The 21,174-nt window shown below is 36.0% G+C and overlaps 1 protein-coding gene across 1 annotated transcript; it reads left to right on the top strand.

The window, feature by feature from the left end:
* The first annotated feature begins 8,092 nt into the window (after positions 1–8,092).
* On the top strand, positions 8,093–20,800 carry LOC129780048 (glycoprotein-N-acetylgalactosamine 3-beta-galactosyltransferase 1-like). The gene is made up of 7 exons (XM_055787929.1): positions 8,093–8,405; positions 9,085–9,813; positions 19,038–19,436; positions 19,507–19,645; positions 19,711–19,931; positions 19,994–20,151; positions 20,209–20,800. Exons 2-7 carry the CDS (start codon positions 9,795–9,797, stop codon positions 20,500–20,502), a joined length of 1,230 nt encoding a protein of 409 aa, XP_055643904.1. The 5' UTR covers positions 8,093–8,405; positions 9,085–9,794; the 3' UTR covers positions 20,503–20,800.
* Positions 20,801–21,174: the final 374 nt, after the last annotated feature.

The raw sequence follows: 21,174 nt of genomic DNA, 5'->3' as shown, positions 1-21,174 counted from the left end.
CCATCTGACAGAATGGGAATTTGCCTCATTGGTCGAATACGCACTGAATCGTAATGATGACAACAGTTTGTTATGCACTCAAAGAATTTGAATAAAATTAATGTCATCAGTTATTTTCCACGAAATTAGTTTTGTTCTACATTATACTTATGACAGACATACAGCTGTACTTCGAAAATTGTATGTCTGTCACCATGTACAGCGCTAGAACCATGCAAGCAACTCGGTACAATCGCTGTACCTGTACCGACCTATTTTACCGCTGTACATGGCTACAGTTGTACTGTGCGCAGCGCCATAGACGATTAGTGGTGGGTAGCATGAACAAAACGAATCAGAACATTTGGTATACAATCTTTTCATTGACTTTCTCTTGAGTTAATAACTCAGATTGGAAACATATTTGTTGTGTTCGATAGTTTAGACGCTAAATAAAACCCTTTTTCATTGAAATATTGGTGAAAATACAATGTAATAAATTCAAACTACTGATTGTCAGTCTGACATGCGGTACAATGTACAACCACTTTCGGACAACGAAAAAAAAATTAAAATTTTATGTTTATCAATAATTACTTCCGTTTCCTCTTATTTCCAGCATATTCTGCGCTTTTCTGTTTATCAGTATTTATCTGAAAAGAAACTGCTTGCTATGAGAGTCAGTAAAAATTCGTGATTTTGCTTTCTTCCGTTCTCGAGTGGTGGTTTTCCGCGGTGAAGTTTTTGGAAAAGGCTCAACATTTTCCGGGAACAAAGTTGCCAAAGCAAAATCTATCAGCGCTGTAGAAGCAATGTTTTACAGCATCAATTGTCATCGACATTATTGCCGATGAGTCAGTTGCTACCTCCGCTGCAGTAGGTGAAATCATTTGAGCATTCAAAATCCTTGTCCGAAAAAACCTTTCTTGAGAATGGGTAGCAAGCTGTCATTTTGAATCTAGCTCAGATTGAAATAAGCATTATAAGCCGATGCAACTATAGCTGTGTAGAAATAGTTCTTCCAGGATGGTTGAGTAGCCAATCGTTCTGGAAAACTGAGAGCTTTTGCTTGAAAGGGCCCATAACTGAAACATCCAGCGGTTGTAAGCAATTTGTGACATTAGGTGGAAAAGATACATGAATTGTGCAATTTTTTCGGCAATATTTAATTGTTTCCAAAGTGCAATGACATATTGATTGATTTTTGATTTTTCGAAATTGATTCGTTTACGTTACTTTTTGCTACTTTTTTCAAATGTTCCAGAACATTGAGAAACAGTGTTCCCGTTATGCAACCGTTAGTTGGTAAATAACAAAGACAATGGACCCAGTTGGACCACCTGTGAGCTAGAATTATGAAAAAGTTCTATTCAAAACTAGTTCGATAGCTTTTGCCATTTCATCTTCGTTGATGCTGGTTCTATCGGTTTTCTTTTTGTAGTAGCGAACCATCATTAGGTCTGAGAATCAGACCTAATGATGTTTATTAGTAAACAACTATCAGATACGCATTTTATGAGGTATTAAACAGTGTCCGAATGTGGTCCGTGAACGATGTCCGAATGGGCCCCACCACCATCCGAAGACAAATCATAATTTTATCTAATAAATAGACCTTTATTCCCCCGTTGTATACACGTTTTTTCATTTCATATTAGTTACTAACTGAGGTGGTATACTTAAATTTGTAAATAGTTCACAAAGGAATTAGGGAAATACTTACAACTTCAAGCTCAAAAGTTTCGAAACGTGTATGAAAAAGGGCACTGTGTTGTTTTCGTAAATAATAAACAACCAGGAGATGTCAAACCGTATGACAGCTGTTGGTGGAAGGGCTGTTAACTTACTTATATTCTTATACTTACTTATATACTTATATTATTATAAAATTGTATCACTTAATTTTCACAAGCGTTGTCCAAAACTGCCCCCGTGCGAAACTGCCTCCCTTCCTCCTATAGAGTGCTGTTCTAGTTGGTGGATTCAATCCATCGGTTAATAAAATACAAGAATGATAAATGTTTTTTATGTAAACCATTCAAAACCATGAAAAAAGCAACGCTAAATTATCATCGTTAGCATCTCTAACTTTCGATGCTAAATTTCTGCGGAATTCGTTTTCCTCTGGCTTTTTGTACCAGTATGTGAGTATAAATACAACACTTTTAGTATATTGCACAATTAATCACTTGTTATTTTTGCACTATGGATTTTTAATATTTATCGTTTATTTTAACACAAAATAATCTCTTCTACATATCAGAAAGGCAAAGAATCCCTGATAGCGAATCGAATCCTTTATGATCAACATTTTAAGTCGCGATCACTACCTATTTTATTTGTTACTAACATCGGATTTGCTAGTAACCGATCATCAAAATAGAACGGTACATTATAAGCTATACACATATTTTGTAGACCACAACATGCATTTATAATGAAAGCAGCCTTTTGCGGGCCGTATCGATGCTTGTGATCGGAGGGAAGACACCTCCATCTAGCCTTCAGAGCACCAATACCTCTTTCTGCAGAACACCTTGCGATAGATTGTAGAGTGTTGAGAATATTATCTCCAAGGCGCCTAGAAGTATATCCTAAGGTGGGCCAACTTGCTAAAACCACTATTCAGCCATCTTGGAAGTCTACTGTGTTTTGTTTACGCTTGTGTCCAAGCTCGCTCGTGGTCAGTCTGTCTCGTTCACGCTTTAAGCAAATAATTCCCCTTCTGCTTTCTTCCGTACTGTTTTCATATACCGCTCACCTAACCAACTTAGTGACGAAACGGCCTCACCTTAGGATATACTTCTAGGCGTTTATTAATTTATTAATAACCATATCAACTGAAGTATAAAATTACCGAGTAATCTGGCCTCTCCATTCCGGAAATTTTCTTTTTTCTTTTTAATACTTCTCGGCTAAGCCTGAAATACTGCCGAAATCTTGAAACAAAAGAATCATTATTATCATTTCTATTGTAAACGTAAAGAAGACAAACTCACCCGTTTTCACTTAGTGATAGAGGGTTACTTTTTTCTCTCAGCTCCCGCCTCTGTGGAATAAGCGTGCTCTCTTCTGCACTATCGCTGTCGTCAAGAAAACATTTCGCAATTTTTTCTTTCTAATCACAATTCTGATATAATACCAATTGGACTTGTTTTTCGGCATTGATCTTTGCAACAGCCGTGCACTTTTTGTTTACGAACTCAAAAATTTGACATTCCTCTCCGGGAGAAATTTTGCTCGAAATCTAGTACATGAAAAAGATACATAATGCCAAAATCAATTCGATTCGAGTTTGAAATTTCTCGAACCGAGTTACCGAGTGATTTTTGTTCGTTTCGACCACTTTTGCCATTATGAATCTCGAGGCGAGCTCGAAACGAGCGAAATGAATAAGGCAGTAGTAGAGTTTCGAGCAAAGTTTGATACTACGTAACATTAGGCCGTATGAATAAAAACAAAATTCACCTTTACTTTACTTCATTCGAGCAGTCGAGCAGTGAGATTAAGTTTTTACTACGTTTGGTATGAATAAAAGAAACAACAAAGTATTTACTTTTCGAAAATGGATGTTTAGCTGATTGAATAAAACAGCATTAATCAAGTATTTACTTCGTTATTATCAAGTAAGCTCATGAGCATACTTTGGATCTGAAAACACTATCATTCATTTTGATGTCATATCCGATTTATGTTTAATGCTGCTATCTTGCGCTTGAAGTTAAACAAGTTAACTATCCGCATTGATGGCATTGAGCTTCGTTTACTAGTTTAGGGTAGCGTAAAAAAATTGATTGATTTTCAGGCGGAATGAACACGTTTTTAAAATTTAAATTATGAATGAAAAATAACCTTTCCTTACCAATTTGGCATTCTGTTTAGATGAAAAACACTTTTGTTTGCAGGTGGTGCAAAAATCTTGTACGATATTGTTTTTGAAGATAACTTTATATTATAATGAAAAGTTTCAGTAATGATGTTGGAAATGTATAGACAAAGGGTTAAATAAAAGTCGGAAAAAAGTGTTTTAAGTGATTAAATAACATGATGTGAACATTTTCATAGAAGTTTTAACATTTGAAAACTGCCTTCGTGTCTTCTAATATGATAGGTATTACACTAACGAGATAGGGACCCAAACTATGGTCCCTAATTAAAAGTCGCCACCAGACGTCGACACTATTCCTTTTTCATCGCGAATTCACGCTTTGTCCAAAAAAAAACGTTTTGAAACGAAACCTAAACAATCAGTTGATAGATGTTTGACAAAGTAAAAACTATGTTCGAATTCGAAAATCAAATCAGTAAAGTAAACTTTTATTCATACGGATTCAAGTAAATACTAGGAAAGTTTACTTTACTTGGAAACGGGCAGAATAAGTAAATACTGTTTTTTATTCATACGACCTATTGTGTTCGAGCATTTTTTAACTCGAAACGAGAACAGATGTCTCGACAAGAAATGGTTGAAACAAGAAAACAATTATCAATTTTTCTCACTAGAAAAAAGCATGTTACTTTATTGTAGAGAAAACATATTTTAAATGGAAAAGGTAATTTTCTTTCATAATTTTTACTTTCTGAGTATGATGCCTCAATGCGAATTTCAATTGAATCAACAGCACGTAATGCGATATGTAGAGCAAATGGACAATAACTTTTCCGAATATTCCTTCACTTTACCAATTTTTCTCGCGTATGGACTTTCCTTCAGTGAAAATGAATACAACAAATCGAGCGGCAACACAAATTGGTTTTTATTTATGAAAATTGAAATAAATCGTTACATATGTCAAGTCATTCTAACACAACCGTTACCATATTCAATTTTACACTTAAGGTGGCTGTACACTGTTTGTCCAGGGATCAAATATTTGACACTTTTTGACAGATAAAGTTTGGTTTGATATTTGTACAACCACAGTTTTGTTTGCCGCTCTTCGTTTATCACCAGTGGCAAACAATGTCTAACATCGAACATGGAAAACATTCGACTGAAATATTTAAGGTAATCTAACCATATACCGACAGGTTCGAAGAACAGACCGAAAAAAAACTTTTAGGTATCCAACAACCGAATATTTGCTTGTCGTGTTTTGTGTCGAATATATTTATCATCAGTACACGATGATCAAATTTTATCTGTCAAAAAGTGTCAAAGCTTCGGTCAAACAATGTACGAGCACCTTTATACTTGTGCTAAAAGTTTTACAATGCATGATCGGTCATTGATATGAAATTTTAAGAAGCAACCAACGTTAAAATTGATGATGATGATGTTGAATTAAAGAGGTTTTAAACTTTTCAGTTCATTCGCCTCTAATTAATGTGCGATTCACATAGCACGTTACGGAGAAGAATGTCTACGTTCCGTCAACGTCTCCACCAATTCACACATGCAGTCAATGCTTCCACCAGCACCGTCACGTCAAATGGCAAACGAATGATTTATTTAATTTTATTCATGGTGTCGCCACCTACAACAATTTTAAATTGCAATGCCCTCTTTCAAATCAGCATGCCTAGAATCAGTTCTAAATTTTGAAAAATTCAATGAGAATCATTGAATTCAATTATTTAAATGCTTAAACCCCGTAGTCCGACCCTTAGGCAATAATAATAATAAATAGAATAATTCTTTCAACTAGTCGCGAATGATTTTCACTCCGAAATTTGGAGCTAAGAGATATGTTGGCATAAAAAATACAGTAAGTTACTTATAAAGCGATATGCTCAGGCACCACTCAGTGTCGCATTGGAGTCGGTTTTGACCAGTTATTGGACATTTGCGATTGGTGGCGACTTTCAATGTGGGGCCATAATTTGGGCCCCGAACTCAATGTTTACAAATGTGTCCAACTAGAGGTAAAAATGTCTAATTAAACGTGTTGCATCACAGATCTGTTCAATTAGCTTAATGTCGATGTAGATGTGAATTACTGTATAACCAAATCAAAACAAAAGCCGAGACACAAAGCCCAGCCAAAAACCAAACGAGTCGTCCGTCTCCGTCAATTATTCTTTTCTACAAACCCTGCCGGTCGTTTTCGTTGAACGTATGCTGACGGGTCGTTACGTTGCAGGTGTATGTGAATGTTTTCATGAGAATTGCATGGTAGAATCATTGACGTGTCGTGACGTGACGTGACGTGAACGTGACGTGTATGTTGTATGCACTTAAAGCTCCAGATTAGAATGTTATTTATATTTTTTCAAAGTGGAGGCGATCTGGCGTAGTGGTAACATCCATGCCTCTCACGCTAAAGGTCACGAGTTCAATTCTCACTCCCGACATTCTTCCAAAAATGGAAGTAAAAGTGACGAACCAGCCAAATGAGTTGAAAGTCACTATAATACAGATAAAAAAAAATATATATATATTTTTTCAAACATAACTTCTATTCAGTTCTTTGGAACATCACTCTTCAACCAATTTATCGAAAGATTCTTATTGGAAGGAAAATTAAAAAAAAAAACAATTGCTTTGGTCCGTACTCATTCATCGCTCCAAACTTATTGGTCAGCACGTATGCAACCAGCAATGCCCACGCTAGCTGCAATGAGCACAATCCTTTTTTGCGCGTCGTTTGTAAAATGATTGATCATGAGTGTAATTACATACTGATTTCCCCCCGGCATCTTGATTTTGTAATCTCTGTTGGGGAACATATGTCGGTGGGAGCAAAAGTTCCCCCTACTTTCATGTATTTGCAACGTTGATTTCTCAAGGCACCTTAGTTTCAAAGTCTGTAGTTTTATAAAATATATATTTTCTTTCATTTTCACTATAATGAATTATTATGGAGTGCTCAAAATGATTTATGCAAAACTCTCGTAAATCTACAATGCGTTTCACAACTATAGAACCGCTCATTTTTTCTGAGTTTTCAGAGATATGTAAGAAGCCGGTTGAATTGAAGTATATAGTGTAGGATATAATAACTATCTTCATTCAAAAGACTGGCCATTGAACTTTATTGTTGTGTTCAGTCACGAAACATTCAAAAAATAAAAATTCCAGTGTTTCATAACTATAGAACCCGATGTAAAAACTCTCACTCCTTTACAAAATTAACGTCAATTTCACATGAATTACAATAAGTTTCTAATTCATAGGTGATCTTTAGTTCCCAATCGGTTCAAATAACACATTCGGGGTGGTTTTGACCAAGCTGCACCATGTGGTAGTGTGTATTTCGTTCCACGCAAAGGATACTGCTCGTTTAAGCTCTCCAAATCACTCATTCTGCTTGTAAACTGCATCTACTATTAATACGATCACTCCTCATAAGTTCTTGATAGAGTTTTGATCTGGTATACAAGCTGACCAGTCCAAAATCTGAAGCCTTTATTCATAAAACCATGTCATGATTTTCCGGATTTTATGAATTGACGCCAAATTGCCCGTTGGTTATTTCCGTTAGGATAGGGATGCTACCCAGCAAACATTAAATCGTATAATTTTGCACATGATAAGTCACATATAATTTCGTATCAAATCACAATCGCATAAAATATCAATCAAAATATCGATCATATATATCTAAAATCGCATAAAATGCAAAAACACGATTTTCCACGTCATCGATGGATTGAGTGGTAACGTTGTCGTATCAAATCGCATATCAGTCCAAAAAGCATCGCATATCGTTATATATGGCTTTATATGCGTACAAAATATGGCATATACGTATATTGCCTCCACTTTTGTGTGTATATGCTAGTTATCTGCATCATATATCATACAAATGTGTCTTGGTTGTATGTATATCGCCTCCAATTATAGCTATTCATACGACTTAATGTTTGCTGGGTATTCAGTTGTTCGATAATTAATTTAATGACATGTATTATTTTATTCAATTAAAAGAATTCTTATGGAGTGCCGAAATCGATTGACGCAAAAATCTCATCAATTCATCATAAAATGAATGAGCAATAAACATTTTAAATTGGACATTTTTCACGAAGCGATCGATTTTCGTTTTGCAATTTGTACCCCCCAATATGTTTCCGAAAGACGTAATCCTACGTTAAAACACAACCCTACTCAAAATTCAGGCATACATTTCAGTAGGATACCTTGATTACGAATTGCACACTCTGACATCCACTGTCATCTTCGGGTCTATTCGTGTTTTGTTCCTTTCATTCATTTCGGTACAAAATCAACAAAATATTTTGTAAATAGAAAAGTTTGATTATACTAAAGTTTGCGTAGTAAAACATGGAACATGGCATGAACACGTGAATTATATGCTGGTTTGAATATGTCGGATAGAGATAGGCAATCTCTTCTCGTCGGTTTTGGCTTTCCGACTGCCGTTGTGTCAGTGGAAATGAATACATTATGTCGGCTTGTTACGCATATGCTATTTCCTGCTAATATCTCAAATTAACAAACATATCTCAAATTAAAACATGGTGTAAGTATCGCGTTTGGGATTCAATTACATACTTAAGTGCGGAGCATATCTTGTATGGAATATTCTTATCGACATCCAATAGCATGTCTCACTCTGGTTTATCAAATGAGAAATATATCATATCGGATTAGGCTATAATTCAACTAGAATTGGTGTATTTATACGGTTCCGGTTAACTTATATACGCCCGTTATAGCGTAAAATTTTAAGTTGCACAAACGGGAGTGCAGTCAGTTGTTATGATGCCCTTTGGCTCTTATTTGAATTGATAATTTACTGATCGACTACAAAATGTGGGTGAGTAGAGAAAGTTCCGATTCTGCCATAAGAGAAGAGATGCTAAAAGATGGCTTGCAATATATTATGACGATTTGGGAGAACTAGGTTTTTTTTTCCGCAGAAAATTGCAAATACTTCGTCATACGATTATGATCTGTTTAGCGGTTGAATAAAACCGCTAAACTCATTTGAATAAAAGTATCAACTATGTCAACATTTATTCAAGTGGTTGACCTGCAACCTGCGGCTACTGAAATGAAAAATGCATGAATAATGGCTTAATATTCTTTAGTTTTATTGTTAACTGTGTTGCTATTGGGATCATATCAATTCCGTTATTACTAGTTTAAAGGCATAGACTGTAGCTCAAGTGTAATTGTTATTAATTGTCTATTTTCAGATAACTGACATTAACTATTTCCAATGTGAAACAAGATCCTATCAACAGAAATAGCGAAACAGCTAGCTAACGACTCTCCGCATCCCGATTATTGATATTGATTCTGCATGTGATAGCCATTGGATACAACAAAACCGCGAAATATGGAAAAACGCGTGGTTCTATCCAAAAAATAAATGAAGAATGGTAATTAACGAACCGTATCATATCACTGCACACAGCTACAATTCCCTTTAATGATGCTGATGATGGTGATGATGTCGGATAAAGCCAAACAAAGCAGAACAAAAAAGCGACAACCGATTTTTGATGAGTGAGATTGTATGAAAAAACATAACAAAAAACAACTCATCACCCGCTGCATGCTGTACGCTAATTCATTTCCGGAAAACAGAGGCTTCTAATGGGAAATAGTTCATGTGGCGAAGCCCAGATTAAATGTAGAACAAAATAGTAGTTATTCAGTGTTTGCAGAATTAGCTTGCGGAGTTGAGTGAAACACAGCATCTGGAAGAGTTTTCAGATGCTTTATTAGACATGCTGACATGAAAAGTGATTAGTAATTTACATAAAAACAAAAATCAGTGAAAGTTGAAACATACGAGATTATTTGGAACAAATGAGACTCAAAGTGAAGTTGTGCAATACATTAGCAATTCTATTCATCGACACTATTCGTTGAATTAAAGCGATTGAAAGCAGTTTTAGTCATGAAAATAACGGAAATAGGTAAGTATTCAACTATATCCATGTAAAGTGATCATCAGATCATTGGCTCAAGCAGTCATTAACCGTGGTACCCAACTATTTAACCTTTGCGATCCCCTTTGATTTGTAATCGAGTATCCCGTGGCTACATGAAAGATATGATGAACGAATTACGTTAAGATATGATATTTGCTCTACGCTTATTTCATAATCATATAAGTTTTTTGCTGTACCCATAAACTCTGTCAGTCGTTTGTAAATTCATAACTCGAGACTAAAATGGGATGAAAAGAAACATTTTTATTGAACCATATGGTAAGGTTTTAGCATCAAATGATAGCTTAGTCTATTACCTACTACATACTTTTAATTTTATTTAACTTTGTGTAACTTTTTTGGGCAATAAATTCGGTTTAAAGCAACTATACGCGGAAAGTACATAACCTAACAAATAATGTAATTTAAAAAAAACGTTAGCTTTTCTACGGTACTACTTTGATAGAAGATCACACATTGTGATGTAGGCAAAAACCATTTGATTTAATTTGATTTAGAAAGCCTCAAACTTTTATAAAATAACACTTGAATGAATGTTTTGAGGTCCCTTAAAATGACTTAAAAGGACTGGTAAATTTTATTGAAGCAGTTGAGGATGGCTGATTCATTCTAGCTCCCGGCGATTGTATTTTGTTCCACCAGCACCATTGTTCCACATTGTGATACGATGTCTCAACTGGGATTGGGCGATCTTGGATCGAAATTTAGATTTCCCTCTCCGATTTCCGATTTTGACGTAGGACTACGTCTTTTATTTCTATACCGGGGTGTAAAATCAAAGTTTCGAAAACGAAAGCGTTACGCCGAAGACCGAGATTTTGAGTGTTAATAGCTCCTAAACAACTGAACGAAATGGTATGATAAACACTTCATTCGAAAGATAAAATGTCTACGCGTTCTATACTTGTTACTTTTTGATCCAAAATCTTGTTTCAATAGTCTTAAATTTGCTTTCAAAATAGGCTATTGAAATCACCAATCGGTATATAAGCGAGCGCCGCTCGGAAATCCACTCAGTTCTAATTGAACAGCGATTGGAGCATGTTGTCGCTGTTGTGGTGAAGCTCTTCATTTATCATGAAGGCGCGGATGAACGGTGTCACCAAGAGCCTGTTTGTGCACCTTAGGCCAGAAGGGAATCCATCAGGAGGAGAGTGATGCTACAAACGGTTCCCCGGGAAGATCTCAAAGCAGCCGCTACACACACACACACATACACGCACGGAATTCTTTCCGTTTGGATCGAGAAAGATCCGGAAAATAATCTGCCAGTTCCTCTAGGAATTTAGAAATACATTCATGTGAAAGAGTTTATTTGAATGTTTTCTATCCATGTAACACTGTGACCAAATATGTTTCAATCAAGTGCTATTAACAGATGGTTATCGAGTTAGCATTAACCACTGGTGGGCTTCCAGTATCGAGGAAAATGTGGAAATATCTAATCGTTACTGAAAATAATCTGCCAGTTCCTCTGGGAATTTAAAATTACATTCATATGAAAGAGTTTATTTTAATGTTTTCTATCCATGTAATACTGTGGCCAAATACATTAGGTTTTGTGATTTTTCAATCAATCGCAATCAACAGGATAGCTTCTGAAGATTATTCTTCCCCATCAGTAGGATATTTCCGTATCCAATATTGGATGCATAAAACCTTGTGCCTCCAACGTAACGCTCTCGTTTTCGAAGTTCTCCAAATATTCATTCATTCAGAATGAATTCAGATTCAACTTCTTACAAATGATCTCTAAATCAACGATAGTCCTACGTCACCCTTGCGGTTATACCATAGATATAACCCACTTCCTGTTTTTTAACGTAATATTCCAAACATACATGTATTTACAAAAATCTATAATAATTATCATAATTATCAAGAACGTTTTCCGCCATTCGTTTTTTTTGTTGTCTGTAGTAAATCGTATATATGCATGACAATAGTCGTACTAGATGCATGTAGTAGTCGTATATTCATCCATCCAATCATCGTGAATACTGTTGCAAGTGGGAAATAAATGTGTGTTCGTTGCTTATGATGCGAACATTAATAACAATATAATACAGCAATTTAAATTTAATACGACATGCCGAGGCACCACTCAGTATCGCTTTGAAGGTGATTTTGGCCTGTAATTGAACATTGACGATGTGAGTGGTACAGTGTCGACGTCTGGTAGCAACTTGAATGTGGGGCCATAATTTGGGCCCCGAACTCAATGTTTACAAACATGTCCAATTAAACGTGTCACATTACAGGTCTGTCCAATAATCTAAACGACGCATTAAATGTAACGTACTGTATCTAAACAATATTTATTCCCAGCTGTTTTGAGGCATCTCGCACAAATTGACAATATCATTCAGTGCAAGTCGGTGCAATTTTTAAAGTGTGAAAAAAGCTCACTGTTTACATAAAAGCAATCTCGAACCGGTCCCACTTTTTTGCTTGAAGTTACTATCCCCTGCATATATGTTAATATTTGATTACGTTGAATAGTTTCCTTTGGCAAGCGATATTTGGATACCCTTTCGGAAGTTTTCTTGGCGATTTTCAATTCAAATCATTGCTAAGGGATCGCGCGGAGCACTTCATTTTTGATTTCAGTTTATGATTTCTAAGCTCATGAGTTTCTATGCTGGCTACAGAAAGGCGGCCATCTTAGCAATCTCTTGGAGGAGCCAGCTCGCGTTTGTTGTGATCACCCTTATGTCAGCGAGAACCAGTCACGGTGAACCAAGGGGAAGTATTGAAATATGTAGGAAATTTCAACATGACATTTTTTTGCAAGACATTTTATGTGAAAATAATGTTGATGTCGGACTACATATTTCATTTCTATACTGTGGTGTAGCTTCGAGAACGAGAGTGTTACATTAGAGAAACAGGATTTTGAGCAATAAAACCTGTTCGCCGGTTGAAAGAAATGGTATGATAACCGCTTCATTCGAAAGATAAAATGTCTACGCGTTATATGTGTGTTACTTATTGATCCAAAAACTTGTTGCAATAGCTCAAAAATTGATTTGAAAGCAAGCTATTGAAATAACAAAAATCTGTGAAATCTGTGCCAGCTCGAAAATCCACTCAATTATAACTGTACAGCGGTTAGATCATTTTGGAACAGTTACTGCTGCAAAAAAAAAACAAACTTGCTGCTGTGAAGAAGGCGACCAGCAAGAAGAAAGCTGCTGCTACTGCTGGTGTAGCTGCCTGAAAGCAAGAGTCAAACAAATCATCAAAAATCGCTGCATGCAAGCCGAGAACGCCGAACCCATAGAAATCAGCAGCTGCTTCGAAAAAAAACTACCATCGCCACACATAACGCACAACACGAGAGAAAACAAGATAGTGTTTTCAGCAAATCAAATCCAGTTCTTTTCAGAAAGAATTTATCAAATACAGCGGTTAAATACATTCTTTTTTGTAATTTCTTCGATCAAGTGCGATCAACGTAAGATTACATCTTTCGAGCACTTATTAGGGGTATAATGAATCTTGAGAAAGACAATTCATTCCTGCTCGACACTCGCACAAAAAATGTTCATTCATCAGTGTCACAAACGGGAAGTGGGTGTTGTGAGGGAGGGCAGAGTGAGCCGAACATTTATGTAGACTGATTGGAAGCGACAGATATGTTGTCTATGGGAAATGGTATACAAATTATATCACACATAAAGGGGAGAAATAATCTTGACCCTTTTAGTTTTGTGGACAAGACTAATAGATTCACCTTCACTATCGGTCAATTCGATTGGATCTTCAGTGGTACTATTGCCTTGATTAGCGACCTGCATGTCGAATTTAAAATTTGCATATTAATGGTCCATCAGAGATGGGCAGTAATATCATGGCAAAGATGACGAGAGACTGATACGATAATTCTCATCTTCATCCGAATCGTGATCACTGCCTGTTAAAAATGCAGACACAGCATCCTTTTCAGTCAACCTATTATTATTTCCATCAGACACAAACAAAATTCCCTCAAAATGCACCTGAGAGAAATCAATGTTGACTATTTTCATTGGAAGATCGCTGCATATTCAAATTGCATCGGAGAATATACAATCATCGTCCACATTGCAAAAATCGATTCACTGAGTTTGCAGCAATAGATCAACCTGGAACCAGTGAAATAATGAATGAAAGAATGAAAGAATTCGCGAAAACTGAATGAACGATCGGAAAATCACAAATGAGCCCAGAACACCCATAAATTCACACAAGATCTCCACCGACAAACAAATCATAAAAGTCAGTTTGCTTCTTATTTCGGATATTGTTTTAGAAATCATCGAAATAATTCTTTAGGACAATTATATCGAAACAATCAAAAGTAAAAAAAATTGTTTGAATGGGCCGATGCTGCTGGAAGCCATGATGTGGGCTGACCTGGTATATCTTTTATTATTTCCTACATGGTCAGTGTTCAAATTTTTTTTTAATTATTTATTCCTGTTAGACGCAGTCCTACGTCAAAAATCAAATCGGGGATAAAAACGCACAAATGTACTCACAAACAAAAGCTCACGTCAAGTTTGAATACTTTTCTCATAAATGAATGACAACTTGCTTGATTGAAATTGTCAGATGGGAATTTTCTTGATGAGAGTGCGTAAAAAGAATAAGAAGAAAACAAACTATTTGTCATTAAGCTGGCTCCTCTCTCTCAGATTTACACCAACGCATTCACTAGGCTGACAGGTCCAGCCGAAACGTTCTTTTCTAGAATTGGGACCAGAGATGCCAGGTTTGAAGGCATGTCTTCATTTTGAAGACATTTGACTTGCTGTGAAGACATTTGATTTTGTGAAAACATTTTGAAGATATTATGAAATATGTGAAGACATTTCAGTATGATAGCGCATGTAGGTTTTTGAGAGAAAAAGAATTTCATGAAATTCTAACTATTGGCCGAAGATATCGTCAAAAAAGTAGGCTCGTTTTTATCAGTGTCACTTGTTTATTTTTGTTCTAATTTATCAACGAAGACTTTTGTCTCGTGTTCATTTACTTACTTTTTTTCAAGCTTTTTCAAGCCGAAAATCCACAATTATATAGAATAAATTCAACAACAAAGCGACATTTACTTCAAAATCTGCAGAACTTTCAGCGGTCTGAATACATATTGTCTCTAGAAGACATTAGTTCTATTACGCTCGAGATATCGAATGATTGTGACACTGTATTTCTATTATTTTGGGCCTATACTATACAATAGATTAATCTAGATCTTTCAAACGACCACTTCACGAATCGAAGGTTTTCCGATTACATATCGTTTCAATAATTAGTTTTCGGAATACAGATAATCTTCGATATAACGTACATTTCACTTTCAAAATTGTACGTTGTATCGAATTGTACGTTATATCGAAGCCTCATAAAGTACTCACAAACGTAGTCTATAATACATTAATGTGTTGCTGTTTTAGTAAAGTTAATGAATAACTTCAATCAGAAAACGAAGCCAGCCTTTCTCACGATGTTTCCCTTCGAACTGTTGATTCAAGCTTGATTCATTTAGAATCCGGAATAACAAAACCAGCTGTATTTCGGGATTGATTGGAGGTACAAAACTTGTTTTAGCATCACAATACAGATAATTCATTGTTCTATCAGCAAAAAAAAATATTGAATTTTTTTTTCCTTTACACTTTGGAAATGTGTACGTTATATCGAGGGTACGTTATAACGAGGGTACGTTATATCGAAGTTTCCCTGTATGGTTTGAGTTACAACCAAAACTTCGAAGCTGAAATAAACAAATTGAGTTATCACAGTTCCGTTTTTATGGAACAACTGGAGCTATATTCACTCAATCAACGGTTTATCAAACCAATTATCGTTTATAAACTAACAAAATTTAGTTCGCAGTTACGCAAAATATGCTTTGTTCGCAATTATTGAAATAAATTTCAAAACCTCAAGGCAAGCTTAATGAAATGCGTCGCATAACAATGCCAAATTGAATATGATTTTTTTTCAAAAGCAAGTTATGAATTTTAATTTCCTTCGATATTATCGTGAAGGCATTTGAAGACCTTTTTTGGATTTAGTCCAAATGCCAGATGTATGACACAATTGGATTTTATGAGATTATTGTCTGCGGAGCTCTGTATGAATATCAGTTGTTGAATTTATAATAATATTCTTTTCAATTAATTTATTCAAATAAATGATTCCATGAGGGTACAAGATGAATCCCATGGAAAACACAATTTTTTAAGGGTTTCAAGTTTTTTTTGTAACCTTCATGCTGAGAATTTAAATAAAATACCTTTGATGTTTGAATAGAAATGTGAAATGTTTATTTCATGTTTAACCCTAGAATCATAAACACACGACTCTCATACACCCTTAACTGAAAGAACTCTTACAGGCGCGCGAAAGAGATGCAAATACATGCATCTCAGTACCTCCCTCTGTTTTCAACTAATATTTGTAGATTTTCATCAATATCTCCCGTAATACTTAAATTAGGTGACCTTGAAGGTAAGGTGTATCAGAAACATATGCTTATGAACAATGTAAACGTAAGTAAAGTTTAGGAATCTAGGATTATAGAAAAGACGACACTTATATAGAATAACTAAATAGATTTGTCAAAAACACATTGGATTTTTCAAAGATCAATTAAGCAAAGCAACCTTTTTAGACTCCCGTTGCCGAGTGGTTAGCGTCACACCCAACTACGTAATACTACGTTGAGACGGCGAAGTTCCTCTAGGAACGTTAGAGCCATTTAGGAAGAAGAAGAACCTTTTTAGATCCGATTATGTGTTCTTGAAACGTAAACAGACAGACAAAAAATCATTGAAATCAAAATCATCTCACAAACATATCTTGAGACGAATCTTCTGAGAATAACAGCTCATTGCCGTATTCAACGAAACTAAAGTAAAGCGATGGAGCTGAATAAAACTTTGATGATATGAGTTGAAAATAATTCAATTTCAATAACATTTTGATATGTCAATCACACATTATTTTTGAGCACGTGTGAATGATGTTCATATGCGATTGTGATATCTTATGTTAGAGAGAATTTTTTTTTCAAATATCCGGTATCCGGCCGGATAGTTAGTCACTATCATCGATATTGAGGGGATTGAAAAAAATACATCATCGGCCAATTATTACGTTAGTGACGGTGACCTTTTTGAATTTATGTTGTTTATTATTGTAAGAAATCGAAAGAATTTGGCAATTTATTTTTTAATATCGTAAACAATCGAAAGAAGGATAGGAGGGAAACATTACACGATAAACGCGAGCCGAGTGTACGATCCTAAAGTAAACAACCTATCGGGAGCGGATGCAATGAAACCCAGTGCAATAAAACAGTGTAAGGAAATCAGTTCAATTTGTTGAAAGGAATAACACTGGTTAGCTTCCGTTCGTGGCTCGTTCCGTAGGGAATTAGTGCGGAGGCAGTCAATTTAGTTTGTTCCAGGAACAAGGGTAATTCACTCGACACTTTTTCTTACTTCAACCCAGTAAAGTGCCAATCCAGATTGGCAAGGTTGATTCCTTCACATCAACCGAGTTTGCGTATTGGGCATCTTTTACAATTATGTTTTGCGTTCTCCAAGTCAAGCCATTCAGCCATTTTTTAGCGACGGCCAAATTGAATTTTTCAAGACTTGGAATACACAGTTTTATAATGACAGTAGAATTAAAGGTGTCTTCCAATTTTCAAATCAATCAGTCAACAGGAACGGGGCCAATTTTCTATAAATTTAGGACAACTCTACAAACATTCAAACATACATACAAACAGGTCAAGCTGAATGAAACTATTTAAGAAGTAATTAGTTATTTCGGGCGTGCGGTCATCTTGAATTTGGATTTTTCATGATCTGCTATGTTCTACTAGTTGAGCACTTTCATACCCATATTGATGAGTTTTTGAAAAAAATAAATATGGCGCCATTTTGGATTTGCATTTTTAATAAATAACTGTTTTCTACTGGTCAAGCCCTTTCATTCGATACCCATATCGATGGGGTTTTGGGAAAACCCAAACTGATGGGATTTTGAGAAAATTCAAATGAAAAATAGTCGATATAGTTACGACCTTTTCAAAAATAATGCGTGGAAACAATCGACCATCTATCATTCAACACAAACAGCATCTGCTGCATCGCTATTGAGTGTGTTTCAGTGTTTACAGCTGTGAAAACGGTAAAATGTTTAAAATTTCGCGTTTTATCCAGTTATATTATGATTTTAACCTTCATTTTAGATAAATTGTCCGTTTCTCGCAATAAAATCCTAGTTGTTGTCCGCAAACTAATCGGATTTTTGAAAAGGGCGTAACTATACGGACCATTTTCTTGCATGAATTTTAAACCTTATTTTAATGAATTATGATTTAATGTATTTCAAATTTAAATATTTTTGGTTTGTTTTAATGGCGGGATATATTTGATATATTGAGGATATATTTGTTCACAAGATGAAATAAATTTCGAATTGTCGCTTTGATTTTATTTAAGGCATATTTTTGTGCTGTAATGATTGAGCCTGTTCTGTACGGACATTTTTTACAGTGTATGTGTCAAATAACCCGAATATCATATTCCAATTTCTTCCATAACAATTGCACACATTTAATTGTCCTAATTTTAACACAATCATGTTGAGATGAAACAAATTTGACTGGCAAAAATGATAATCGTCGATTCTCATTCTCATCGAATCGATTTCAACGATATCTCCCTTTCTCAAAACAAAAAAGACATAAACAGCAAAAGAAACAAAAACAACAAAACAAAAATATTTAAATTGTTACTGCTGTCTGCATATGTGGTGCTGTATATTTTCGTGCACGCTCTATGTGAGCCAACATACATTATGATCAGCAAATTTCTCATGCACATACGCAGCAAAACATTACAGGCGCACTGCCTGCTATCGTTGGTCGCAATTCAAACTGTTTTCCTTCCCATTCCGCATTTCGCACGGACTGTTTGGATGATTGCCACGAATAATTTGTTTCTCGTTGAACGCCGCATTATCGCACTTGTGTCCACACGCTTGAATCCGTTTTCCTTTTCTACTATCCATCCTAATCGAACGCCAATGGAGGATGAGTTGCTTATAGGTCGATTATTTCCCGCGTGAAGACGACAAACTGCTTCCATAATAAGCTTTATTTTGTTCTCTTTAAATTGCAGGATCTCGCAGCCATGGGCAGCCGCGAACGCTTGTGACGCTCATCTTCGGCACGGTGTTGGGTTTTATGTTTGCCACCTTCATAAGTTCCAGCACGAGTCGATCGCCCTGGCTTCCGGAGTATTACCACTCTCGGGAGCCACCGGCGATTGCCAGTGATCCTCATACGGGCCACGAGTTGAAGGATGCAGCAGGGCCTGAGCAGGATGTAGGATTTCACGGCGAACACGAAGAGGCTCATGCTCTCGAAAACTCCTCACTGGCAGACCAGTTGCATCGCGAGGTACGTGTACTTTGCTGGATCATGACAAACCCGGCTAACCATAAGAAGAAAGCACTTCACGTTAAACGCACTTGGGGATCGAGATGTAATAAGTTGCTGTTCATGAGTTCGAAAGCGGGTAAATGTCTAGGATAAATGATGCTTGAGAAGGGGTGAGAAGTTTATCAAAAATGTGTGTTTGCTTGCAGATCCCGTACTGGATTCGATAGCATTGCCAGTAAAAGAAGGTCGCAATAATTTGTGGGCCAAAACGAAAGAAGCATTTAAATACATTTACCAGCATCATCTGGACGATGCTGACTGGTTCATCAAGGCTGATGACGACACGTACGTATTAACATCAGCGTTAAAATATGATAAAATAAATATTGTGTGTACTTCATTATTTTCAGATATGTCGTAGTTGAAAATCTTAGATTAATGCTGTACCCGTACTCGCCTAGTTTTCCTATTTATTTTGGATGCAAGTTTAAGCCATTCGTCAAACAAGGATACATGTCCGGAGGGGCTGGATATGTGCTCAGTAAGACAGCAGTCAAACGTTTTGTCGAAGAGGCGATTCCTAATAAAAACTGTCGACAAGATAATGATGGTGCCGAAGATGTAGAGATGGGTAAGCTGCGTTTTACAATTTTAAATGCGATAGATGTTATGAATGACTTTTTTTTCTCAAAGGAAAATGTATGGAATTGGTCAAAGTTCTAGCGGGCGACTCAAGAGACTCTCTAGAACGTGGAAGATTTTTCCCTTTTGTTCCTGAACATCATTTGATCCCGAATCATGTGGATAGAGATTTCTGGTACTGGAAGTATATATATTACAAGACGGATGAGGTAAGATACCAATTTCACATACCATTATAGGTGTAAACTATCGTTTGTCTCTGATAGGGTCTCGATTGCTGCTCAGATAACGCAATCTCGTTTCACTATGTCTCACCCAACCAAATGTATGTGCTGGACTATCTGATATATCATTTGCGACCCTATGGTATCGTAGCCCATTCGCAACCTCTACCAAAGAAGCTCTCTTTAACGGACGTGGTCCATTCGGATGATCTAAGTAAAACTACTGAAAGACCCAACAATGAGCAAACGAAGGATATTGAAGAGCTCGACGAGCAGCAGAACCGACTGCTGAATATCCTAAATAGAGAACAAGCCAACAGTTTACTGTTGGAGTAGCAGTGATAAAAGGTAGTCACTAGTATGTATAGCTAAAACAGAATAGCTGTTTACAGTGTGCATGTGTGCATTTTTGAATGCGTATGTTTGTATGATTTTCGAGATTGAAACGTTTCATAGGACGTGTTTGAAGGCATTAAACAAATAAAATTCATGCGCCATATTAACTAAATGCTGTAGAGCAGAGATATACCAAAGTTTTTTTTTATATAAGGTCCAGTAGGAGTAACTCATTCCTGATATTGCTGTATCCAATGAATTTTGAAATAATTATTTCAATAAAAACCATAACACAAAATTGATTGTTTCAATTTTCAAATGATGACAAACTGTAGAACAACTCCATGCTAAATCAGCAGGCCGCTGACCCGACCTTCTCTTTTTTTTTGAAACTTTGTTCGTATGGTGGTAGGTACCGTGATGCTCCATTATACCAACCAATGCGAGACGATCTGGAATTCAAAGATCTGGGAGCGAATGTCCACGGTGTCGACTATCTTGAAACACCTTGAAAATTAGGGAATATCAGAGAATTTCGTCACCAATCTGGAAAAATAAAACTCAGCCGATTAGAATTTTGATTATGGCAGTAAGTAGAATGTTAATGATACTGAAAAAATGTATTTGACTAGTTTGGCTCTGTGTAGCTTTTTCAGTACACCCAGGTTTTTT

The sequence above is a fragment of the Toxorhynchites rutilus genome, chromosome 3, assembly GCF_029784135.1.
Source record: "Toxorhynchites rutilus septentrionalis strain SRP chromosome 3, ASM2978413v1, whole genome shotgun sequence".
NCBI classification, from domain to species: Eukaryota; Metazoa; Arthropoda; class Insecta; order Diptera; family Culicidae; genus Toxorhynchites; species Toxorhynchites rutilus.
The sequence above is the reverse complement of the archived record's forward strand: the minus strand, read 5'-3'. Positions and strand labels throughout refer to the sequence as shown.

Bases quoted from the DNA above. Each gene is read 5' to 3' on its own strand.
- LOC129780048 (XM_055787929.1), top strand. The intron at 19,932-19,993 runs GTAAGCTGCGTT...TTTTTCTCAAAG, and splicing joins TGCCGAAGATGTAGAGATGG to GAAAATGTATGGAATTGGTC. The intron at 20,152-20,208 runs GTAAGATACCAA...TGTCTCTGATAG, and splicing joins TATATTACAAGACGGATGAG to GGTCTCGATTGCTGCTCAGA.